This window comes from Battus philenor, unplaced genomic scaffold, assembly GCF_028537555.1.
Source record: "Battus philenor isolate CCGP_79_NKW_IND1 unplaced genomic scaffold, ilBatPhil1.0.hap1 SCAF_2, whole genome shotgun sequence".
Lineage (NCBI taxonomy): Eukaryota > Metazoa > Arthropoda > Insecta > Lepidoptera > Papilionidae > Battus > Battus philenor.
Genome location: NW_027181682.1, coordinates 16,337,120 through 16,363,992, shown reverse-complemented (window position 1 = coordinate 16,363,992; position 26,873 = coordinate 16,337,120). Strand labels below are relative to the sequence as shown.

The 26,873-nt window shown below is 34.8% G+C and overlaps 3 protein-coding genes across 5 annotated transcripts in view; 2 read left to right on the top strand and 1 right to left on the bottom strand.

Moving 5' to 3' along the window:
* LOC137922108 (protein abrupt-like) overlaps window positions 1-7,660 on the top strand; it is a 36,617-nt gene extending 28,957 nt beyond the window's left edge. For all 3 annotated transcript variants that reach the window (XM_068764984.1, XM_068764980.1, XM_068764981.1), the window contains 4 exons: window positions 1,210-1,347; window positions 1,989-2,185; window positions 2,917-3,105; window positions 3,777-7,660. In XM_068764984.1, coding sequence (XP_068621085.1) covers window positions 1,210-1,347; window positions 1,989-2,185; window positions 2,917-3,105; window positions 3,777-4,180 — 928 coding nt within the window. In that variant the 3' untranslated portion in view covers window positions 4,181-7,660. The remainder of the gene's footprint in view (window positions 1-1,209; window positions 1,348-1,988; window positions 2,186-2,916; window positions 3,106-3,776) is intronic.
* A 1,276-nt stretch (window positions 7,661-8,936) lies between these two features.
* On the bottom strand, window positions 8,937-14,124 carry Fis1 (fission 1 protein). Its single transcript, XM_068765118.1, has 5 exons — window positions 13,952-14,124; window positions 13,765-13,878; window positions 12,536-12,706; window positions 11,120-11,256; window positions 8,937-10,420 (listed from the first exon to the last, which is right to left on the bottom strand). Exons 1-4 carry the CDS (start codon window positions 13,994-13,996, stop codon window positions 11,134-11,136), a joined length of 453 nt encoding a protein of 150 aa, XP_068621219.1. The 5' UTR covers window positions 13,997-14,124; the 3' UTR covers window positions 8,937-10,420; window positions 11,120-11,133.
* Window positions 14,125-14,558: 434 nt separating this feature from the next.
* On the top strand, window positions 14,559-23,653 carry Atg3 (Autophagy-related protein 3). Its single transcript, XM_068765077.1, has 7 exons — window positions 14,559-14,756; window positions 15,339-15,527; window positions 18,884-18,997; window positions 19,345-19,494; window positions 20,183-20,341; window positions 21,956-22,083; window positions 22,829-23,653. Exons 1-7 carry the CDS (start codon window positions 14,685-14,687, stop codon window positions 22,980-22,982), a joined length of 966 nt encoding a protein of 321 aa, XP_068621178.1. The 5' UTR covers window positions 14,559-14,684; the 3' UTR covers window positions 22,983-23,653.
* The last annotated feature ends 3,220 nt before the right edge of the window (window positions 23,654-26,873 follow it).

Sequence of the window (26,873 nt, the reverse complement as noted above, 5' to 3'; positions counted from 1 at the left end):
GTAGACCCCCTACTTACCTGATATTGATTTCCTGTAAATTTATTTGTTTGTCCCACATTTGTATTTATAGAGTGACGAATTGAACAAGTCAGTGCAAGGTAGCGAAGCTCTGAGACTGCGACTCTCAGGTTTTTACAAGTTCAAAATGTATTGCGACCACAAAGCGAAAACCAACATCCTACAACTTACACAATTTTATAAACATATATAATAATTTTTTTACTTCATAGTTACTTTTATAAATAATGTAAATATTTTCATATTATAAGATAGTATGATGTAAGTAAATTGGTACTATCAGTGTATATGTTGAGATCCACTATCGTGGACCCCCATTTTCATTTCATGGAGCCCCAAATTTTTTTTCGCTGACGTAGACCCCTTGCAGGTTGTCATAGACTCCTAGGGGTCGATATAGACCACGTTGGGAATCACTGCTCTATCCTAACAACCTAAGAACTTAATAAGGCTTCTACTGTTCCTTTTATAATTTTACTTTACAAGTCCAAATCCGGCTGATTCCTTCAACCTTACTATGTCTTTGGTCCACCTGACGGCTCGTTGCAACTAGAGAACCTTTCGGGCCAATGGTACACGAGCAACGTGCTCCGCCAACTGCCATTTGAGACGATCAATTGATCAATCTATATCTGTGACCTTGGTTCAGAGACGTTATTAGTTAAAAGTATCTCTAATCAGAAATTATTAACACAAACGTACAGACAGCATTGATTACAATAGTATATATCAAAATCATTCCATTATATAAAGTCCACTGGTGGACGTAAGAGGAGCATTGAAACATCTAATATTTTTTGTCTCATTCTGTTGCAATAAAACGAGCGAGATAAATGCAACGAACAAGTTGTTATATGATAATGACATTGAAATTTTTGCATAGAAACGTGATCTGTCACTTTGGATGTCTTTCACAAGCTTAAAGAGCCATTGAAGGGGGGGGGGGGGGGGGGGGTTAAATTTCTCTACGATTTTAAATCGGTAATGAAGAAATTAACTGATTTAACCAAACTGGCATGTTAAAGTGACAGTGAGCAATATGACAGGTGAACACCAAGCTCTTAAAGTTCTGGCTTTGTCACATCCACTGACAAGGTACAGACAACAACAAACACACACAGGATCAATATCAAAGATCTATGAATGAAGCCTGTATCTAAAAGTGGATGAATAAAATACATGAATGTACAGATGCGTGCTCTGCGGCACGGTGGCGAAGTCCCGCAATTCGCTGCACTCGCACATGTCGCGGCAGCATCGCGGCATCTCCACCAAGGATCTTCCCGTTCTCCAGATGCCCACGCGCTTCGACCCTGAACTCGCCAGCCAGTAAGTAGCACACTCATATCTTCTATGTCATACATAAACTACCAACTCTACCAAATAATTATAAAAAAAATTAGGGGTGGACCACCCTTAACATTTAGGGGGATGAAAAATAGATGTTGTCCGATTCTTCACTCTGGTCGATATGCACCTTAAGATTCACGAAAATCGGTCGAGACGTTTCGGGGGAGTTCAATCACGCACACCGTGACACGAGAATTTTATATATTAGACTAGCTGATCCCGCAAACGTTGTTTTGCAAAAAAATTAAAGTTTTTAATTAACAAATGTAAGATAAGGGTTGATCGTAGAGGGGTGAAAATTTAGGTTTGTATGTATTTTTGTATGCTGTATCATAATAAAATAAAAACCAAAAAAATTAAAAATAAAATTTAGGGGTGGACCATCCTTATCACTATGGAATGGAAAAAAAATGAAAAAATGGTATGGAAAATAGATAGTAGCCGATTCTCAGACATACTGAATACGCATGTAAAATTTGGTAAAAATCGGTCAAGCCTTTTCAGAGGAGTTCAAGTTCGAACACCGTAACACGAGAATTTTATATATAAGATATATATATATATACACATATATTGTTTTAGTTCTTCCAGCTGGATTAATAAAGTGTGTAATTTTTCAGGTTGCTAGCTAAAGCAGGTGTGAAGGTGTCACCGGAGCAGCTTCGAGCTCGTGCTTCGCCCACCGGACCTCGGCGTTCCGACATAAAGCTGGACGCCAAGTCCGCTGCATCAGAGAGCAGTTCCGTCTGCGGGGACACCGAGCACGACGATCTTAGCCAGTCGCGGTACCAGGACAGCATGGCTGTTTCACCACCTCGTAAGTCCTGTAACATCTCGGAACTCTTGATCAATTGATACTTGGATAGTAGATGGTGTCTTGATATTTCCAGTGCGTCGTGGAGAAGTGACGTCAGAGACATTAAGTTTCGTATTTGGCAACGTTGAATGACAAATGGGTACAAGAATCGCAATGTTGCACTAACAGAAGGTTAATTTATAAATGTGTATCTGTTACTTGAACCTTGAGTATAGACAAAGGTACCTAAAATGCTCAAACAGGGTAACATTTCTAACCCAACATTTTTTTTAATTTTGTCGTACTCTATTTCTTTTAATATATATACACAACTGTCTTATAGACCTGGCGATTAAAATACAATTTATGAGAGTACATAACGTATTTAAATTTAAAAACAAAACTTTTAATATTTAATTAATAAGATCTAAACGTTATTTCTCTGACTGTAACTGTCCGAAACAGCTGTAAAGTGGGCGAGTAGTGAGTTGTATATATGTGTTCGTAGAGCGTTATCTCTGTCGCACACTACCTACGTGACGTTTTGTAAGTCGTGCGATAGAGACAACGCTCTACGGAGCCGAAATTAGCCGATTGTATCTTTCCAAACGACGATATGCAATATTTATCGCCGGTTACTGTTGCTTATATTGTGATATTTACACAGCCTTTCGGGAACATACCTAAGGATTTATTTGAGAGTGTTTTTAATGAGACCACGCAAAGTATTTCAGAGGTTCGATTGTTCACAGACATCAACAACTTGACGAACACAACCATCACGAAGGTGCCGGCGGTGAGGGCGGTGACCGCAAAGGCGGTCGAGAACCTTCCACACGGACTCAGCGGCGTCATGAAGCACGACGACTATCCTCCCGGCTTCGGTGGGGGCTCCGCCATATTGGACACGTACTTGCAATATATCGGGGAGAACGTATTCGGTGAGTTTTACGAATGCTATTTTGCTTATTACATTTATTGACATACAAAATACCGAAATATCTGAAGACTAAGCTCTTTGGATCAGTTATGGACCTGAGATATGGTTGTTTACGATGGACCTTATAAGGAGACTGGAGGTCTTAGGCATCACCGGGCTATGCTAGCTTCGAATCCAACCAGAAATGAAATGCGCAGGAGAACCAGTCGCCGATGTAGCTCGGAAAATTTCATATCTAGTGGCAGTGGGCGGGCGGGGCGCATTGCTTGTGCAACTGATCGTCCATGAGCCGGTAGACCACTTGTGGGTAGGCCTCCCACTAGGAGAACCAACTACTACGTAAAGTCGTGGTCGCCGAAAGTCGTTGGACGTTGATAGCGCAAGATCAATCATCATTGTTATCTTTGGGGCAGGCCTATTTTGTCGAAATATATAAAGTGACAATCTATTTCGATCTGACATCTGGACAAAGCCCTTTCTATTGTTCTCTGTGTGACCTTCGAAGCCTTATAAGGTCCATCGTAAACGACCAAATCTAAAGTCTATTTGCCAAGAACCTTTGCTTTTAGTCGTTGTGGTATTTTAGAGAAGAAGCTTCCTGAGTGCTGACAATCCGGTAAATGATCTTTTTCGAAGTTTGACTAACTTAATAAACAATTACATTAATTGCAGGTATGAACGCAGCGAAACTGGCACAAATGAACGCGATGCACATGGAGAGGAAGACGTACGACGAACCGTCGCCGCAGATGGGATCGCTCCCGCCGCCGCCCACCACGCTCGCGCATCAGCGCTTCCTCAAGCAGATGCAGCGCCAGTACACCGACAACATGGGCAAGCCTGACATCATGCGCGATGCCGACGAGCCCCTCGACCTCGGCAAGGAGCGCCAGCGCAACGACAGCATCAGCGACCTCGAGACCGACAAGCAGGACCTCGACAAGGAAACCAACAAGGACTACTACAACAAAGAATACGACGAGAGGAACAGAGTGAACAGCTCCGAGCAGGAGCACGAGAACAGCGGCCAGGAGGAGGGAGAGTACTCGGAGGACGAACACAAGACCGCCTCATGAAATGGCACGCAGTAGGAACTGAATGCTGGAAGGACAAATGTTTTGTTGTTTACAAACGGTGCTTGTGTGTTCTGTTAGCCGATTCGTTTTTAACGGTTTCAATTCTTGACCCGTGGAATGTCCTTGGTGCCATTAACTGTGTTATGTATATTAAATGTAAGATTGGACGCGTCGGGCTCGTGTCGTTTGCTGTGACGTCATTACCAACCGGGTCCTCGTGTAGCGTTAATAAACCGGACATGTGACTTACTTTTTGTCTGGGAGCAAAGGACTTGGTTGATAATGTCGAATGTTAGGGCTGCATTAAACAGGAGCGAGGAACTGCATCATCAAGAGCATCGCTGACGGTACGAGAGGAAAGAGACTCAAACTCTTCCACATGCCGACTGCAGTGCTATACTGTAGAGACCACGTTCGTCCCTGTGATACCTCGGAGCCACCTTCCCTAGCGAAACCTGCATTCACTTAGTCCAGACCGTCGACTCGACACCCGCGAGATTGATTTAGTAGGTTATACTAGCAAGTAGTGATTTTGTATCGTACGTGTAGAGGTCCCGTCACGAGTAGGACCTCTTACATAGTAATTCCATCCAACTACCTCAGCAATCGGGCCAATGCGGCGACGTTATAAATTATTAAAAAAAAAAATCCACACAAATTGTGAAATTCCATCCATCTACCTCACTTCAATAGATTTTATTTAATATTTTATACAATTTATAGATATAATAACTGTTGTTTTATGCATTTTGCAGATTGCATTTATATATACTATATAGAGTATATTGTAGGTAAAATTTTGTGCAAGTCATTTAGGCGAAGTTTAGCGCTGCCCTTTAGATACGTGTTATCATTTGTATAGGAGACGCACTCACTAGAGGAGCATACACGCACCCGCGAGTACCCCCGTGCCGGACGCACTAGCGTTAGGAAGATATCTTGTATACGAACAAACAACAGAGCTTATATGTACTGATACTATTTACACAGGTCGATTGGGCGGAGGAAAACAAATCGATTTACTTATTTAAAGTTGTACAAGCGCCACAAATTAACTAAAATTTATCACAGCTGCCTTGAGACAAAATGTTTTTTCGTCTCAACTAAGTTTCTAAAGTACGCGAGAGTTCAAAGTAATTACGATGCAATACCTATGACATAATATTACGTTGTATATAAACTGTGGTGATATGTAAAGTACATAATGTAATACAAAAGCAATAAATAATGTATACCTTGATGTTGCCTTCGGATTCGTGTATATGTATATATATATATTGTGGGTAGTCCGATTGTGTCGGTCCGCGGACAGATGGACGGATCGTAATAGATGCAAGAAAGTTTATTTTGTAGTAATGACGTGGGCTCGTTACTTGAGTAACAATTACTGTGATCACAATCTCATATTAGCCTTCGATACTTATACATATTTTTTAGAGTACAATGTTATAGTTATTTAGTATGTGGTAAGGAATACGATGTAAGCGAAGTCACAAAAAAAATATTTACTTCCCGATTAGAAATTCACGTTATTTAAGAATATAGAGCAATAGGTGAAGCATTTAATCTTTTATATGAGAATACGATTGTACGATTGTGAATTTATTGCGCCGCCATGTTGCCTGTCAGTCCTCGGCGGGCTGTCAGATGAGTGACGCGAGCTGTCAGACGTGACAGTTGTTATTAGTCGCACAACGAGTGCGGACGTACGGACGGTAAGAGATAATAATATTTTAGCTCGATTTTAAGCGCTACGGGTTGATTGAATTTAATTTCGTTTAGTGTGTTAGTGAGAGTTGACGATTTGCGTCGGATTGGTTTGCGAAAACATAACCTTGTTGACAGTTAACAGTGTTGCCATAGTGAGTAATTATTTTTGACTGTATATAAATAAGTTTTGATTGTTTAGATGAAGGGTGTGCTTAATCCACGATTACGTTATGGATTGTCGTTTTTTTTATTATTATTATTATTATTTAGAATTAAATATTCGGCAATGTAATAATTCGATTACTTGATAGGTGGTTGACGCACGCTACACTACAATAGACAGTTACCAGAATAATATGTTTAAGGAAATAACCATATATTTTTTCAGATACACTTTTGCATGCTACAAGTTGAATATGCGCGTGCTAGAGTTACTTCGACGGATTTGTTGCAAACTTTTATAAATTTATGGAGGCTATTTTTGGAACGAGAAAAGCTTTGGTGTTTATGTATGACTTGGCGAAATTTATTGATAAAATATTTATATTTTCTGCAATGAAAAAAAGTATTAAAATCATAAAATACAAATGGGTCGATGTAACTCTTGTCGCGCCGCAGAGTTGTTGAAATATATACCAGTGAAGATGTAATAATGTGGACTTTAAGTCTGTAATAAATGATTATGCTCTTCGTATTATGTATAAACTACGTTTAGTTACCTTGTGAACTTCGGAAGTTCAATATTAGTGTTTTTTTTTCTTTATTTTTTAATTGTACTACTTTACCTCATTAGCTGATCGTGTACTCATTATGATAATTGTCTTATTCACCGTTCCCCGAAAGATTCATCGCCTGCCTCCATTATATATTCATTCAGCTAACCTATCCGTTTGACGTTTAGGTTATGGCAACATATTTAAGAGTAAAAAAAATATATAATTCTGCACAAATATTTCTTTTCTTTTGTTATAATGTCTTCTATTGAAAGAAAATGTATTTAAGAATAAATATAAACTATAGCAATAAGTTATATGCGTATATACTACTATATTATATAAATATAAAAAAAAGTTTAGATTCTTTCGAGGAACGAATATGATATTGTATGTTTATTTTTGACATTAATACTCGTAAATTTATTAGCATTTTACAAAAACTTTTCCGTGCCGCGTATAAATATTTTTTTAATTATTGAAATTTAAGATGTACAGCACCCGGCGATACTGCACATCGACCTTTGGAAAGAGACAATCGGCTAACTTTGGCTTCTTAGAGCTCTATCTCTGTCGCACACTACCTATGTGACGTTTTGTCAGTCGTGCGACAGAGATAACGCTCTACGAAGCCGAACTAGCCGATTGTCTCTTTCCAAAAGTCGATGTGCAATATTTATCGCCTGGTAATGTAGTATCAATTTGCTTTTTCTTTCTTCGTATTTATTTTATTTTTCGGTAAAATTTACGAGATGTTTTAGATGTATTTAAATAGATGGGCACAAATTACTTAAACAAGGAGCAGCGTGGCAGTAGCGTTAGTTGAGTTGACGTTTGATTTGTTAATTTGTACGATGTTTTGTTTTACCCGCAGCCTGTCACAGATTATTATATAAAATTAAGATCGTGATCACTTGGTTTCATTTAAATTAAGAATTTAGTTTTCTGCCGTTGCTTTGTTGACTGTGGCGGCGCTAGTGTAGTCAGTGTTGCCACTTCACAGGGTGTACTTACGTTTTAGCCGGACGCAGTGATTTGCAATAGACGCACTACGGTCGTTAAGATCGAAGCATTTGAGTCGCTGCTCAACGCCACGCCTTCGCCGATGTACGGTAGTGTACTAGCTGTATGCCGCTTCGATACGTTATAATAAACAAGAATAATAAAAGTAATTGTTTTGATATTGTCGTTTCAATTTTATTTGTACTCTTTTGAAAGTTTTTTTTTTCAGGGAGATATATCTTCACTCATATATTTAATGGAATCCATCCTAAGTAAGAAAAGGAACAATATTTAGCCACTTCCGCACATGCAGTAGTAGTCGTGCAATAAAATGCACCGCCCGCCAGCCCGCTGATAAATGCGTATGCGGCAAACAATGCGAATCACACAACTGCCACCGCCAAATCACTCAACACGTGTTTCACCGCTCCACGGGGCATCTTCAGGAATTATGTTACACCGATTAGTGCCAAACAGTCTTATCTTCACTTCTGCCATATTATTGGACCGACTTATGAGAAAGAGCATTACGAATTATTCCACTTATTTATTTAAATTCTGAATTTTGCAAAATGTTAGTACTATAGTAATGTTTACGAACATACACCATGCTATGACTCAACTGCATAAATAAATTACTTTAGAGTTTGTATATCATAATTCTACCTAAGTATTAAGTGCACAGTATAAAATCTATTTTAGAGAGCAAATGTTTAAGGTTGTTTTCTAGATAACATTATAAATATATTTCTAATATTGTTTCCTGCCATTTTGATCTACTAACAAGAAGTCTTAAATTGTTGTGATTACAACTTATAATAAACAAAATTTATATTTTGTTCTAAATTCAATCATAACTTATTATTTATTAAAAACTTCAAACAAAAACAATATAAACTTACATTTTTCAGATTCGATAGTATACTTATGGAAAGTCAATTTCACCATAGCCAAATATACAAATCACCTGGAAATTATTTAAACAAAATCGTTTAGCTAATGGAACTAAAATTTTCAAGGAGTAGCTTCTAGACAATACTTTAAAAATTATGCCAGATTAATTTGAATCGTAACTTAGACTCTTAGTTACTAAAGTTATAAGGAAATAAAATGATGGCTTGACTTCATCAATGACAACAGATAATGTTTTAAAAAGGTCAACAATTTACTTTTAATGACAATCGCTGAATTAATTAACCAATTAATTCTCACCCTTTTTTCCCTAAAACATTTTATTTGCGGTTGGATCTCGTCTGCAACACAAATTTCCATAGATCTAACTTTCTCATTAGATAACGAATTTTTAGAATATGGTATAAGTGGGAAAGAGATATGGTAGAATCAGCTAAATTTTGATGAGAAAGACTTGGGAACTCATATCATATCCATCCATCTATTGCTTGGTCTGTATTGTAACATCTATAAAAACCTAATTGTTATCGTTGTAAGCTAGAATTCGTTTTTCAAAATCAAAAACCACATTACACCGAATTGCATCGACAAAATATTTTATTACATTTAATTATCATCACATGCCTTTAAACTACGAGAGTGCCTAGAGCTAAGGAAATAAATACTATCATATAAACATAACATTTATAATTCTTATTACAAGATACAAACACTAGAAATTTGGAAATATTCGGAACGTTTTTAGAAAAAAATTCAAATCAATTCTTCTTTACACACATTAATAATTATTCTTAAATAGATAAATTCCCAAAAAAAAAGTTGATGTCTTTTAGTTTAACATGCCGGCAAAATATCTTTATTACAATTAAATTTTTTTATTTTATAAATATTAATATAATTTATCAAACATGAAATGTATATTTAGCATGAATCGGCAAGAACTTGAATAAATTTAGCAGTTTTTTTTTGCAATAAATTGTTCATGGCCAAAAGCACTTGTGACTACATCAAATTTACCGCGCTTTTTATGCCAATGAAGTGAAATAATAAATATATTATAATTGAAGTAAATATGTAACATTTTACATAAAATAAAATGAACTAAGAAATAGTACCCAATGGTTTTTATAACTCTATTTAATTATTTTTCTATCTCATCTATTAGCTATGGTTATATCAGGGGTGGCCAATTTCTTTGACAGTTAGTCATTTTTAGAAATTTGAGAAATTTCGTTAGCACTATTAAATACGCATTTAAAAGATACAAATGGGCAACATTTTTTACAACAGAAGTAATATTTATTAAAAATATGTATAGGATTGATATAGATAATTATTTCAAAATTATTCAATTTCCGCAGGACTATGATATATCTAATATTAATTTAAATATTGAAATAATTCTACAAGCAATCCAAGCCAAAAAGAATCGTTCAAAGATCAACATATGGCTTGCAAGCCGCAGGTTGGTCACCCCTGATATTTAATATGTATATTCAAAAGGGCTAAAACATGATGTCTATACATTTAAACCGTTTTCCTTTCTATATATTTTTTTATTCACCTGATAATATCAGTATGACCTAAGATTATTTATTTACCCAAAAATTTTAAATAAAGACTAAAGAGAGACTTTTTTTTCTAAATATCTTTCTAAATTTCTAAAATATCAGCAAAATAATAGCGAATGATATATAATAATGAAATCGTGTGCATTTGAAATCCCATAGCTTTATACCGTATTGACCAGAAGCAAGATTTATGTTTGTACAGTGATATAAATCTAATGTGGAAAATTCTATAACATAAATTATATGTGGAGTTTGCCTCTATTCAGCATTACTCTTTTTTTATCTCCTTTTTCTTCGTGAAGAAGCAATGAACGCCAACAAGGACGTTCATTCTGAAAAAAAGACAGTAAAAAAACTATCAATCATTTTTTTTTATTATAAACAACTGTAAAATCAGTAAAAGTTCCTTATTTGCACTTCCATCATTTCACTATTCACGGATCTAATAAGTACATACAGTACCCAGCGATAAATATTGTATATCACTTCTTAGAGCACCATCTCTCTACCAAATTACACCAGGAGACAGCTCAAAATGTTTGGTTTAACCAACAATGCAAGCGGTTAAATGTAGTTCAATAAATGTAATAGTAGTAATCTCTTTTGTAATGCTTTCAAACATTGGCTTTTAACAATTAAAAAACTTCACAAACTATGTACACGTCAAACATGTATTTCGCGATTCTCTTTCATTGCATTTAAACTTTAGTCATATGTGCAAAGTTAGAAGTTTCAGTACACATTTTTTAAAAATTTTCGAGATTTTGCATCAATTTTCTTTCAAAGAAACTATCACAAAATCAGTGGAAAATTTATAAAAAAAATGTTGCATTTAATCGGTAAAGTAATTTTTAATCTACGACATGAACAAGGAAATAAAAATTTATTTATAAATATATGTACATAGATTTTAAGGTGTTATAATTTATTTCTGAAGTAACTTGGTCAATTGTAATTATTGAAGGCAGTTTATTAACTCTGCACGCAATCACCAGCTTAGTTAAAATTTGAAAAAATCTGACTATACTCACAGCAAGGCTAAATGCTATTTTTTACTAGAGGCCAGAGCGATTCCCAGGCCCACGAGACCTCCGATTGCCAGCACTGCTCCACCAGCTACAGCCATACCCATCAGGCCCTCCTTCTCCATGCGCTTACTAATTTGCCTCTGAAGAAAATAGTAAATCCATGTCTATTATATACAAGATAATTTCGTATAATCAATATTATACAATAAAGAACATATTTTTCGTTTAACAATAATATTGTTGATTAATGTTAGTGAACTAATTTACATCTAAAACCAAATAGAAGAAAAATATAATTTTACTATTTTTAGTATGAACAATAGAAATATTCGACTTTATTTACAAGGTTATTTAAATGGGCAACAATGTACAGTACCCGGCGACTCTGTCGCACGAAATACAACCACCGACAAAACGTCACATAGGTAGTGTGGGACAGAGATAACGCTCTATGAAGCCGAAATTAGCTGATTGTCTCTTTCCAAAGGTCAATGTGCAATATTTATCGCCGGATAGTGTAATTTTTGTCAGATTAACCCAGTGTTGCAATGTTTACATGTAGTAAATAATTACTACTGTACAGTTGTACAGTTTATTATTTGTATAAAGATAATATTATCACACACTAAAATAAATTACATAGAACTGTTAAATATGTGATATAAGTAACTTTCAAGTTTGGTAAAGACAGATATTACTGAAAGTTGTTTATTTAATTAGAAAATTCACAGTCACAAAAAATACAGTTTTCTGTCCAGGCTGTGTTAGTCAATGCTGCCTGATGTTATTTCCATAAACAACGGCTCTTATTGAGAAATTTTAGTAAAAGATAAAAGCTTAAAAAGTAAAAAAAAATTCAGTATATTTTGAACAGATTTATAAATTTTATAGGCCTAAAGGGAAACTTGACTATCAGTCAGCACTGACCGCATTAGCGGAGAATGTGTTAAGAAAGTAACTTTATGTAAAAAGTGCTCCAGAGGCACACTGCAAAGCATGTAAAAATATGTTGCCTGCATGTCAAGTGTTAATCTTTTTCACCGAAGTCCAATGATTCCATTGTAAACAACACAAAATATGTGGGTACAAAGTATAATGTTAGTTTAATGATGCCACTAAGAAAAAGAAGATGAAGATAGAGAATCTTAAAACTAAAGATATAAGGTAATAAATAAATAAATGTAGAATCTAAGAGAGAAGGCACTGAAAGTCAGGCCATTAATGTATGGAAAAGAATGAGTAGGAATGAAAGATAATGTACATAAAGAAATGAGAATGAATGGTAGACATTAAGAATGATGTAAGATGAAAATAAAACATCACATGAAAAAATTATTATCACAAAAAAGATCCCCGTTCACATGTCTAGTGGAGAAGGAAATGTGCCAAAAATGGGGCCATAAAAACAAATCTTATTACCTCCAGTGCCAGCACTTGTTGATTCGCCGGCTCGATTTCAAGGAATGCTTTGACATAATGAAGTGCCTTGTTGTACTCCTTGATTCTAGCATTGCCTATGGCAAGGTAGAATAAGTAGTCCCTTTTGCCATCTGGATGTGAATTGAACAGCTCTTTCAGGAGTAGAATGCCCTGAAAAAATTATTACCAATTGTTTTACACCGTTTTACACAAAAATTGGAGGGCTATACATTAGCAGTGGCCAAACTGCAGCTTGCAAGCCACACACAGCTCCTTGAACAATTATTTTGACTCAAATTGATTATCGAAATATTTGAATATTTAAATTTATATAACCTATGTCAGCTCCTGGGAAATCGAAACAAATTAATGGTGTCAACAATTATTATAATTATTCCACCATAAAATAGCAAAAGCCAAGGACCAACCATAATTAACTAACTGGCATCTTAAGTATTATTAGGAGTGCTGTCATATATGTGTGCCATTATTACTAACTTCAATACACATGTTATGTACTTTTGTTAAAATTACAATAAATATATTTTTTGTAAAAAAAAATCCATTTGTGTGTTTTAAGTGCATATTATACTTCAGCTTGCAAAAAATTTCAAGTTTTGAATAATGGCTCAAATTATTAAGGACCATCCCTGCTTTATACATTATTAAATTTTGGTTGAGGACTTGCAAGTCTTTTTTGATGCAAATAAGTTAAGATTTAAAAATGCATCATTACTATTTATGTTTGCACCTGGAATGCAGGCCTGTATCACTAACACCAGAGATTGCAATTATGTTTGTTTAAACTTTATTTATGTTGTTATTAATTCTAAATAATATATTACAATAAGACATCATTTGCCAGAATTTATATAATGAATAAGTTATGTTTATTAGCTTTTAAATTTTGCACTGTTGAGATCAAATCTTAACCTCTCATAGAGTGTACACGGTTGTGATATATCCTGATTTTCTTACAATATTGTTCTTCACTGTCCGTGGAAGTCATAATATTATATAATTTAAACAAAATACACATCTGCTCAGAGTTGACCCACAGTCTATGATACGCAATTAATATTTCGGAACCACTTGGTTATGATATAAATCTACACATTATTGTGTTTACATAATTTTAAAAACACTATTGAAAATATAAATGACTAGATGTTATATATAAACGGAATTGTCGAGAATGATATGACGAAAAACAACAAAGTTGCACAAACCTTTCTAATATCGGTAGGATATTTACTTCTTACGAGACACCATGCATACTCAAACTGCGCTTTATGAGTCACTTTGCCCTGATGCAGCTGTTCGTGAAAAACTTTCTCGAACTTCTACAAAACAAAAGATGGGTTAAATTGATAACAACGCTTTTGTTACAAATTACCGGATAAGATCGTAACTTACTTGTAAATCTTCGGAAGATACAACTTCATCTAATACGTCCTCCATAATGATTCGAAATTTTTCAAGCGTTACAATTTACGCGTGTTCCGACGAACAATTAAACATTATTTTGCGACGATGACGAATAAAAAATATATATGATATAAGAAAATGATTACTACCTCTTATTGTCAAATGCGACATTGACATTTGACAATTGTAGAAATGCTGCTACATGCGGTAGCGGAAATAAATAAAATTATCTTAACTTACAATCATAAATTTTATCTGATTACGAATATTATCCATATTATTTTAACTATGACTTCATTTTATCTCCATTAAACCATCTGGAATTAATAAAGTTAATCTAACTCTTGGTAATCGACATTAGAAGAACGTTCTAAATCTAAGATAATTCTTAAAAAAACAAACTATGAAAATGTATAATATTTCAATATGTCTTTTCTATTTAGTATTTCTGTATCCGATATCTTTTAGCACGTACGGTATATTTCAAGTTATTTTATGTTTTGTTTAATTATTTATTTGTTATAAATGTCAGACAAAGCTGACGTTGACAGTTGGTAACTGATACTGACAGACCGGACCATTCAATACATTTCGGTGTTTCATACGGTGTAAGTTCAACTGCTTTGTTTCTTATTCAAACGAAGTTGCATACCGCATACGTTGGTGGAATAATTATATTTAGTTATATTAACAATTACTAATTAAATTCGGATATCGCACGATGCAAAGTGTTATTAACACGGTAAAAGGAACCGCTCTGGGCGTCGCTGGATATTTGACTCCAGTATTAAAGGTGGGTACGGGAATATTAAAACGCTTCATTGTAATCAACAATAACGTTATCTGTTTGCAGAGCTAGTCTGATCGTATAAAATAATTTATAACGATTTATAATTAACAATTATAGTTATAACCGGCGGATAAAATTGTAATGACATTGTTTATTTGAAATCGATTAACATTTAAATATAGTTTATAGCCAGCGATTTTTAATTAAATACAGAGGGTAGACAATTTTGACTGCATTTTTTAAAATTAGATACAGACTATTGTAGAATCATTTATATATTATTTATGTTCACAATTTTAAATCAGTAAAATTGATTTATTGTAACAAACTAACAAATTTGAATTAAATAATATATATATATATATATATATTTTATAATATGATAGTGAAAAAAAAATAAATTATTTACAAGAATAAATCAGTACCTAACAAATATGCTTATGTTAATTATTTAAAATGAATTTCTGTGTTTAAGAAACTAATTTATTATAACTTTCTTATTTTGACCCTTATAGGTTGTTGATACTTCAAAAAGATGTATCTCTTAAAGAATGTTAAACAAGTTTGAGAATTTTACTTTCACAGGAATCAAAATTTCATGAAACAGGCGTTCTCACCCCAGAAGAGTTTGTGGCAGCTGGTGATCATTTGGTGCACCACTGTCCAACCTGGCAGTGGGCAAGAGGTGAAGAGGCTAAACTGCGCCCATACTTGCCATCTGATAAACAATTTCTCATCACCCGGAATGTGCCTTGCTACAGGCGGTGCAAACAAGTAATTCATTAAAGTTCTATATTTAGAAAATATTAGAGATTTTTTTTTCTTTTTTTATACAATGACTGCTTTATTTGGAAATGAAACTCATTGGTGCTAATAGTGTTCTTACACTTTTTAATAAAAGAACAAAGTAGTTTTTATAAATTATTTGTTAGATTTTGTGTATGTACATATATATTCAATATATACTTATTTGACATGTAATAATGTGTTCACTAATATTTATATTTATGCATATGTATATATACATATAAATATTGGTATGGTAAATATTGCAAATATATATAAAGTTTACATAAAACAAAGAGATTTATGTGCAACTTTCTCTCGATACAAAGAAGTTATAAGGTTATCAGTATTTGTATAGAATGTCTCAGTGCATACATTGTTGTACAAACACAGTGTCCACCCAAGTGACTTAAGAGCTTGATAGCTTCACAAATGGATTATACATAATATATGTTCCCCCGTGGGTTTCCAAAAGGATTGGATAGATGAGGCCTACATCCAAGTCCTCGAATGACTGTAATAAGTTTATCTGACCACCTTGTAGGTAGATATCCATTGCAACACATTATAGTCTGTGCTCACCACTTCAGAATCTTAAGACCACTACATTGTGTAAATGCCAAAATCTAGACTATTCAGTCAGGTCTGGAGCTTAGTTACTACTACAAGGTGTAAGATCCACCCACATATACCATGTATCAACAGGTAGAGCAGTTGCTAGGAGCGGTCCCCAGGTTCAGTACAGGAGCGAGGAAGGCAGACTGCTACCCTGTACATTGCCCATGTCAACTTCTAGTAAAAGAAAATCATATAAGTATAGGGTACTTCTATAATAATAATTAGTTTCAATCTAGACCAGAGTTCCCCAAACTTTTTTGTGTCGTAGAGCCCTTGCCATGTTTTTTCGTGCTAGGTAGACCCCCTACTTACCTGATATTGATTTCCTATAAATTTCTAACTGTAGTGAAGTTTAGCGTTAAAAACTTAAAATAAAAACATATGTTAATTTGTACATTTATTAATTGAATTTAAATTAAAACTACTCCAAATAAAATTTTGTATCTGTTATGTAAAATATATGTAACATTAAATAAACATAAAATAACATAAGCAATAAGTCAATATTTTTAGTGAGAAGGATGAACCTGAAGCTTTAATTATAAATTATCAACATTTGGCTTCAATTTTGTAAGGGTTAATCTTAAATCTCCTCGGCTAATGATGTCCAGCCTGTTTCTTTTTTTCGTTATAAGATTGGTAACAACGCTGAACCCCCTTTCCACTAGGTATGATGATGGAAAGGAAATTTAAAATTTTCTCACTATATTCCATAATACGGGATAAGTAATGGGTATGTTGTTTTGCAGCCAGAATTGCTGATATCCATTTTTAAACTGAACCTTAAGTTCTTAGTTCAGTCAGTTCCTCTTGTATTATGACATTAGTTTCTCCTATGTCACCATATGGATTAATTATCCACAGTGGTATTACCATACTCAAAATATCCTCAAAACTAGATTCAAAATCTGAATAGAGGGCATTTAAATGTTGAACGTAAGTTGACCGTCGTCTTTTTGGTAGCTTGTCTGTGACAAATTGGGGCACAGAAAATTCGCCCGTCCAATATTTTGCTTCATTTGTTTAACTCCGGCAAGAAACGCTGATAAGTTGGACTTTGTTTTATTCAAATTTAAACTGTCGCCTTTTAATTGCAAATTAACCATATTAAATTTTTGTAAACAAATCTGTTAAATAGGCGATGTCTGTTTTCCTCTTCATTAATTTTTCTTTAGTATCCAGAAAAACTAAAATAGTCTCAAAAAGTGCAAAAAATCTTGTCAAACATAAGCCTTTCGACAGCCCGCGTACTTCAGTGAGAAGGAGTAATTGATGAAAGTGTTCGTCATTTTCTTCACACAACTGCGCAAATAACCGCGTATTCAACGCGTTGCTTCGGATTCGGTTTACTGCATCAATGACTAAATCTAACACTCAAATTTTTAGCAACTAAATGTTGTCGATGGATGACGCAATGTATTGCTAACACCTCTGACACATTATGTTTTAAATAGCTTATAAATCCACGATAACGTCCAACCATGGCAGGTGCTCCATCTGTAGCTACTGATATTATATTTGATATAGGAATTGCTTTTTCAATGAAGTAATCCTTCAAAACATGAAATATCTATTCACCTTTAGTGTCGGTTATCAAAGTTTTAGCGAAGAGCAGTTCTTCGTAGATTTCTTGATTCATAATAAAACGAACATATGCCAATAATAATGCTGCATTATCAGATAAAGTTGACTCGACCAGTTGTATAGAGAAATGGTTCGTTTGCAAATAATTACATAAGAAGCTTTCAATATCAGAACTCATTTTATCAATACGTCTTTCAACAGTATTGTTGCTTAAGGGAATTCTTTTAATGATATCAGATGCAAGTTTGTGTAAAACAGATTTTAAAACCTCTTCAATGACTGGCAAAATTAACTTCTCTCCAATAGTATGTGGTTTTCCGGATTTTTATATAAGTAACGCAAACCATCATCATTTCTTTGTGATCAGTCTCTTCTGTAGTTTATCTTTGAGTGTTTGAAAGTATTTCAAATCTTTCTCTGTTTTATCAGGGTGGCATCTTTTCAGATGATCTTGCAGTTTAGATGGTTTCATAGCGTCATTGTCCAAAACTTTTTTTTTTATAAAAGGCACATAGGCAATTGTTTGTCCGGAATGGAATGAAGCTAAATTTCAAATAATCAACACTGTACTGTCTACATTTCTTTTTAGATTCGGACATGGCATCAGTCATCTATGGTCAAAATTAAATTATTTAAATAAGACAGAAAATCCAGCAGCTGTATATTAATTTTTTTTTTAATTTTTCGAAAACATTCCATAATTCGAACATCTTCTTGCAACAATTAGCTCGAATTACGGAGATTGCACTGTAATTATAATACTTTAATTGCTTAAACTTTAAAAAAAAAACTATTGAGTAGTATTCGTGTAATTTTGCATGATTAAATATTAAACTACTAATAACTAAAGTCATGATTGGTTAGTGCTGTTAGCCCTAAGGCTTTTACAGTTTCATCGACCAGAGTTCACGGAGTGGAACTTCTTGACTTTTACCTTTGCCCCATTTTAGGTTAACAGCTAAAAAAAAGTTATCATCACACATAAATCAAAAATTCATTATGCAAAGTGATATCATTCATATTTTTTATATTTTTAATTTGTTTTTTTTTTTTTATTCTGGCATAACCTTAAAATATTCTAAAGATCTCGAAATTTGAAAATATTTTTTGTTTTAAAAAAATAAAAAAATATTGTTTTCCAGATAGAGTACTGCGAGGATAAAGAGAAAATAATTGAAGATGAACAGGATGAGGACGGAGGCTGGGTTGATACTCATCACTATGATTCCACTGGAACACCCACCGTAGAGGAAAAGGTAGATATTGCATATATCGCCCTGATCACATTATATCATGGAGACCGGAAAGCACAAGACTGCGTTTTTAACAAGTTTTTATTTCTAATCAACAATATATTATTCACCTTTGTTATTAACAACCTTTGGCATCTAGTATACAAATTTTGAATGCTGGAGCGGTAGAAATCTGTCTGTCTGATGGTCGAAATGGTCGCATGTACGTCAGTTTTAAAATTTCAGATGTGTTGAGGGTAGAAATATGGTCAACGTCTTAATTATATACCTACCTTAATGTAATTTTTGTATTACAAAGCAAGGTATGTTTGTATTGCAAAGTAAGTTTTATTTGTATGGATTGCTTATAGGTGTGTGAGATGACCCTGGAGGCGGCTGATAACGGAGACAGCGATGAAGAAGGCAAGGGAGACGACGACGAGGAAGAGGATGATGAAGATGGCGAGGCTGAAGACATGGAGCAGTTCCAGGAGTCCGGTCTGCTGGATGAGGTGGACCCGGTGAGTACAATGAACTTAGTCCGTTTATATTTTTGGCCTGTTTCCCGATCGAAAAGTAATGTAATAATCTTGTAAGTAATCTTAATTTAAATTCACATGACTACATTTTAAACAAGTTTTTATTTCTAATCAACAATATATTCACCTTCGTTATCAACAACATTTTGCCATCTAGTATACAGATTTTCGGTAAAAATCAATCGGTTTTACTGTAAAATATGTCGCCAGAAACGACATTACTTTCCCGTTCCCCTAACATAAGATTATATCCAAATTCGAACCTGAGACCTGTGATCGCAAGTCTAACAAGACTAACTGGGGACATTGTTTTGTCCCACACTGTCACCTTATTCATATGAGATCTATTCTTAAATTTACATGTGACACTTTAAGCACGTCAAAGTCACACAAGCGTTTAAATTCTTGTTTTATTTATTTGTTCATTTATTAAAATAAATGGCAAAATAAACTTATACATCATTAAACTCCAAACCCATTGTAAAGTCACAGACCAAAAATATCCAGTCATTTTAGCTGAGAACGATGGGAAGATATATGGTAGAATTTATTTCATGTACTTATGTGATCACCATCATTCATTTATTTCATAAAGTTCATGTCAAATATCATCACCATCATGATATTTGACATGAACTTTATGAAATAAATGGATTTGATTTGGTTTTAGTCAACGGACCTGACCACTCGCAAGGACTCGAAGCCGAAGTGCGAGAGGAAACGGCAGACAGACGGCGACGACATCGTGCGCACCCGCACCTACGACCTGCATATCACCTACGACAAGTACTACCAGACGCCGCGCCTCTGGCTCATCGGCTATGACGAGGTTGGTCACTCCAGGTTATATAACAACCTGTCTTTATCACCTTCATGAACCATCATCTCTAAAATGAAAATTGTAACGACAGCTGAAGACTGGGTACGCCTGGTGAATATAATATGAGGTATGTGGAAGGTGAGGAGGCTTCGACAACGAGGACATTCTTCCCGGACGCTGAAATAGCGTCCCAGGTGCTGAGCACATTGGAGCTGGACATGTCTGGTCCAAATGTTCACGGGGCACGGGGGATTCTCGGAGTACCTGTATAGGTTTAAGCTCAAAGGGAGATCCTCGTGCATCTGTGACTCATAAGTGGACCAGACCGGGTTGCACGTAATTACTTGCTGTCCCACATATGGAAGACTTACAGTGGCTTGTGAAGTGGAAACGGGAGCATTGCTTGCGGCAACATAGCTTTCCTTTTGGAAGAAGAGAGCCGCCAAACTTTCTTGTGGTTTGTTGCAGGGTGGTGGGTGGCGTAATTAGGCAAAACAAAATCGTGTAACAGGAAGTGTGGCAAGAGATTGGATAATGTGGGTGAATGCTGTATATCGAATGATAGAAAATATGAAGGATGAAAGGGGATATAATGTGAGAAATTGTATATGATGAGAGAGAAAAGGTGAAAATAGGAGAATATCCCTGTACAGAAAATAAGATGAGCGTTTTTTTAACAAGAAAAAAATGCAAATTGTTTAGTTAAATCATATACATTAAATATCTCTTATACTCTGAACTTCGGTGTGTGTACAAGTGTTGGTCACATATTCGCTTCAGTGCACATTTGTATAATAAAGATATGCTGTTAGAATAATCACTATTCAGATAGCTCTCTCCATACTATTATGATACGGTGCTAGGGGCTGATGACCAATGTACATACGTTATATACACCCAATTCTTTTTACATTATTAATTTGGGGATATATTTCACAACTTTAAAAAATAGTGTGATGAAAAAAAATAGTAAATAATTCTATATTACATAAGTATATATAAAATAATGTACCGTTTCTGCTGTGAGTGGTGAAGGTAAAGAAAACAGCGAACTCGGCAACAGAAGAAAAATATATTTAATTAAAAAGGGTAGTGGGCATTACTGGATATTGGGTATTGTATTCTGCTTTGGTGCAATTAAACTAGGATAGGATATAGAAGATCTTGTATACTGTTATCTCGTATTTCAATGCGAGACATGTGTCTTCTTGAGTGACGTCAGGGATATTTAGATTCTTAAGTAAGTCTCCACATGGACATAGAAACACAGTACCTAACTCATGAGTTCTAATGTTCAGGATTACTCTAAATTAAGAGATTTATAAGCAGCTCACGTTTAGGATTTAGGGGGTAGAGTTTACTTAGTAAGAAAAGGACCAATATTTAGCCACCTCCGCAAATGCAGTGGTAAGTCATGCAATAAAGTGCACCGCCCGCCAGCCCGCTGATAAATGCGTATGCGGCAAACAATGCAAATCACACAACCGCCACCGTCAAATTACTCAACGCGTGTTTCACCCCTCCACGGGGCATCTTCAGGAGTTATGTTACACCGATTAGTGCCAAACACAGAGTCGAGTTTACTTAGTATGAGTGTAATATATGTGTATATACACCCTGCAGGAGAGGAGGCTGCTGAGCGTGGAGCAGATGTACGAGGACGTGTCGCAGGACCACGCGAAGAAGACCGTCACCATGGAGGCGCACCCGCATCTCTCCGGACCCAGCATGGCCTCCGTGCACCCCTGTCGGTATGTACGGACACGCCCACCGCACGCGTACAGACACGCCCACTAAACTCACACTTTCGTAATGACACATCCAGAAACAGTTTGAGCTGATATGTGACCATCTGGACGGTAAGGATCTGAATATCTCCAAATTTAAATAGTATTTATATACATACTGAAACACTGCTATGCACAACCCCAAGTAATAATTTTATACCATGAGTCTTAACTTTAATAACATTAACTTACAAAAGTGGGGATTTTGAGAGCGCTGCGGTTGTTGGAAGGAGCGATGATAATGTAATATTATTTATAACGTAAATTCGAATTGACCCCGGCGCATGAGACGTCACATAGCTTGTGAACGCGACCGAGGTCAGGATCCTTCTCGCGGGCAATGAATCTGCGCTCCTGTGGTTGGTGCGTGGGCGCATTGGAATGTCTGTTATATAAACAAAGATCTGCTGAGCCGATAGCGCTATTCCACAACCTCACGCCACTTGAGATGTACCGTGCACCTTCAAGTGTTTAAATATTTTTTACAGTATTACAAATTATACATATTAAATACATTAAAATTTTTTTCTAAATATTTTAATGTCATATGGAACACTAACATGCAACGATACACATTTTGATAATTAAAAAAAATGTCCGAATTTTTTATCAACTTTATGGACACAGCCGTCGACTTAGGACCAAGTTCTCATTTGTTTCATAATTATAACGATTATTTATATATAACCTTTTTATTATATGTCTGTAGACACGCTGAGGTGATGAAAAAGATAATAGAAACGGTGACGGAGAGCGGAGGTGCTATGGGCGTGCACTCCTACCTGATAGTCTTCCTCAAGTTCGTTCAGAGCGTTATCCCCACCATAGAGTACGACTTTACTCAGAACTTTGCCATCAACTAACCCACCACCACATACTCCCACCTACGTAGCTACACATAACTTGCCTACAATTATATAAGCATCGCATACAAGTCACATGAGCAAAATTATTTTTTAGTATTAGTAATTGTTATAAATAATAATATCAATGCGCCGGCACAACGTGGACCTGAGACCTTGAAGCCGTTGGAAGACACTGGATGAAGGCTGGTTCCAACCTCTTCTATTGGAAGATTGGGAAGGCCGGTGTCCAGCTGTGGGCATATGTCCACAATACTTGGCAATTCCAGGATTAAGTCATAAAGATGGGGACATATACGACCATACCAATCCTTTTGCTGTGAGCTCTGTACAATTCTTTTAGACTATATATTGTCAAAGGTATCTCATCTAGCATGTAACATTGTTTGATGCATTTCTACATATATATATGTCTTTAGTAGATATAAATATTAGATATACGAGGAAGCACAATAAATAGCCTTACCACATACAGATATAGCAAACAAAATATCGTGTGGCATATATAACATAAACAGCGTCTTAAATTTGTATATACAATATATTTTTTTATATATTCTGATACAAAAATCAGTTTTAGTTTTAATATGATACCGATGTGATTCGTGGCTTTTGGCTAATTACAATTTAAAAAAATTAAGCTGGACGCTTTATGTCTATAAAGGCAGCAAATGTAGTCACTTTGATATTATTAATATCGTAATTATTTTAAATTGAAAAAAAATAATGTATAACATTTGTATTAACTGCTCAATATGTCGTAATGCATGATATAAATTTAAATCATAATATATATAATAAATTAATCTATGATTTATTGTCTGTGGTAATTGAAGTGTGTTCGGAAATGACATTTAAGTTTTTTTATAAAAAAAATATGCAGAATTAACTGTATACAGTTTTGAACAAGCGTTGGAGAGTTAAAAAAGAAAAAAATAATGTTTTTTTTTATTTTAATTATGGAATTATTAGGGTGACCGGGAAGTAATGTCGTTTCTGTTGTCATATTTTAGAGAAAAATCGATTGATTTGTTACCGCTCTGCAATTGATTTGTATACTAGATGGCAAAAGGTTGTTGATAGCGAAGGTGAATATATTGTTGATTAGAAATAAAGACTTGTTAAAAATGTTGTCGTGTGAATTTAACTTAAGATATCGACATACTTTCCGGTCCCCCTAATAAAGAATATATTTAATGAGCTGTGCTATACGTGTTATAATTGAGTTAAAAATAAGTCATCGAAGTTAATAATTACAATATGCACTGTTTAGACCACCCAGTGAATAATATAATATAAATTTAAGCATTTTTATAACAATATAGTTATAAGGAAGAACACTACTAACTATGCATATTGCCGCCATCTTGTTGTTTCGATTTTCGCGCCAAAATAGCGCTTTTTAATTCTGTTATGTATTTATGTTTTGTTTACTCAATTAAATTATTTTGCGAGAAAATGTTTTCACTTTATTTATTGAATGAGACTTAATCCTTCGTCATAGTCCAATTATATTAGTACACCAGTACGAACTTGAAGAAGAAAGTTAAAAGTTTTTTTACTTTGAGTGGATTGGAGCAAGATATGTTTAGAGTATTAGTTTTAGTAACAATATCTAGTAGGTTCACCTTCTAGAAGAGAAGAAGCCATTTAAGCGTCTTCAGTTATTTTCCATCTTAAGCCTGAAAATTTTATGAAAAAAAAAACTTACCAAAATTAGTAACTTTATTGCTTGTCCGCATTCTACCACCAACTGGTCTGTTGGTAAGCGATGATGTGACTTCACTCTGACCTTGAAGATACTTGGTTTATAATCCTCAGGAAATAAGGAAGCCGTCTCCAAGGAACCTTCACAGTTTAAGTGTGGTATTGGAAATGTGAGAAAAATTATTGAAAGTAAAATCCCTGTTCCCACACAAATAGGCGTGGAAGTAGAGGTCACCAATAGTGGGTCCACAGAATAAAAAAATGTGGTATTGGGCCGATTTCCTAAGAAAAGCTTTAAAGTGAGAATTTTACGTATCATCAAAAACTGAATCATTCTGAGATATTACATTATTTTTCCTATAAGAGTGCGATCGACCAGTAACTTCTGGCAGTAAGTCTGCAAGGAAAGATAATAGTAATAAAGCTTTATTTAATTCATACAAACGACTTAAAATTAGTAATTTTAAATAATAGCATGATGATTTTGTACTAAGTTTGTATAGACCACCTCAGCGTAAAAGCCTCCTCCATAGCCTTCCATATACAAAATTTCTGGTCAATTCAAATGATGTTCAATACCCGGCGATAAATATTGCACATCGATCTTTGGAAAGAGACAATCGGCTAATTTCGGCTTCGTTCGTTCTGTTCTACACACTGTTTGAATTTCGTGCCACAGATTATCGCCGGGTATTGTACATCATATGAATTGACCAAAAATTTTTAGGAAATCGCAAAAGTTCAAGACGAGGACAATAAAACACTCAATAATTCGCTAATAATATATTCATATCACATTCATTATGTACAAACCACCTTTCAAAATAAACGTAACATATAGTGCCCGCAGACATGACTGACGTCACTACAAGTATCATACAAAATAATACAAAGTACATATACATAGTAGCCGGAACCAAATAACCCGAAACGACCCTTCTTATTTATCCAATCTATTGCCGATCATACAATATAGTAAACATATGTAAACCCCACATAATAACTGGAAAAAACGTAATTTTTTCACTACTCACCATCTATAGGAATAGATAGAACGATCAAATTATCAAAAAATGTAAAATGCACATGTTTTAGTGTTACCGAAACTGCTATACCGCGCCTAGGGCACGCGCGGGGCGAAACGGGGGTGGGGGGAGTAAAGACCCGCCTATTTTATTCCTCGTCCCTCTCACTACGTTTTCCTAAGGCGTCGTATAGCTGTTTCAGTAATACTACAATGATGACCAATATCTCCAAATTTATAGAATTTATAATTATCATTATGGTATTTCTAATTTATTTAAATTTATGTATAATAAATACTATATACTAATGTACTGAATCATTGTCGTTTTTCGGCCTAACGGTTCATAATTAGAAATTCACGTTCACAGTGACCATTGAAGGCATTTTAAATGCAGCTAATACCTTTTTTAATTAAATAAAAAACCTTGCAATAACATAGATATATTTGTGATGTCTGTACGCGTTTATATAGTCTGTATTTTATGTTTTATATAAATAAATAAATAGATTAGGAGAGCGAACAATTGCCTTCACCATTAAATCCAACAGACTGTAGTGATATCTGATACTTCAGTTATCGTCACTAAATCAGGTATATACCGAAATAAATTGTATATTCAAAATACCAAAAATCGTTCCACCTATCCCGCACACTGGATATAAATACATATATATAGAGATTTTTTCATAATGTTAAATTTTATGTATAAACATGTACAATGCGATTAAAATAAGAATAGGACGGGCTCTCGGCTAACTTCACTCATATAAGTACGGTCAGCATTAAATATATAAAATAAAAAAAATAATAATTTCTTTTGTTGATTGTTTAATTTGTTCTACAATGAGCAAAAGAGGTAGTGTTTTACATCGGCGAGCTCGAGAGATTATCAGCAATGTTGATAAGTACTTCGAGGAAGAGAAAAAACGTGCCATTATGTTGTTGGACCAGTTAAAACAAGCAAGAATTGTACCAGGGCCAGATGGCAATATTCATATATCGCGTGATGTATTTGGAAGTTTCATTAAGCATTTGGAAACTGCTTCGAAAGTGACCGAGCGAGTGACTTTAGCCACTTGTATTATTTTTTAATATTGCTTTTTTTGCACACTATACCAAGTTCCCGTTGTGACGTCACAACATGGCGCTAGGCCGGT

Coding starts and splice junctions, on each gene's coding strand:
- Atg3 (XM_068765077.1), top strand. CDS start 14,685: ATGCAAAGTGTTATTAACACGGTAAAAGGAACCGCTCTGGGCGTCGCT. Junction 14,757..15,338: donor ATTTGACTCCAGTATTAAAG/GTGGGTACGGGA, acceptor TTACTTTCACAG/GAATCAAAATTTCATGAAAC. Junction 19,495..20,182: donor TGCTGGATGAGGTGGACCCG/GTGAGTACAATG, acceptor ATTTGGTTTTAG/TCAACGGACCTGACCACTCG.
- Fis1 (XM_068765118.1), bottom strand. CDS start 13,996: ATGGAGGACGTATTAGATGAAGTTGTATCTTCCGAAGATTTACAA. Junction 13,879..13,951: donor TATCTTCCGAAGATTTACAA/GTAAGTTACGAT, acceptor TTTGTTTTGTAG/AAGTTCGAGAAAGTTTTTCA. Junction 11,257..12,535: donor AACAAGTGCTGGCACTGGAG/GTAATAAGATTT, acceptor TATTTTCTTCAG/AGGCAAATTAGTAAGCGCAT.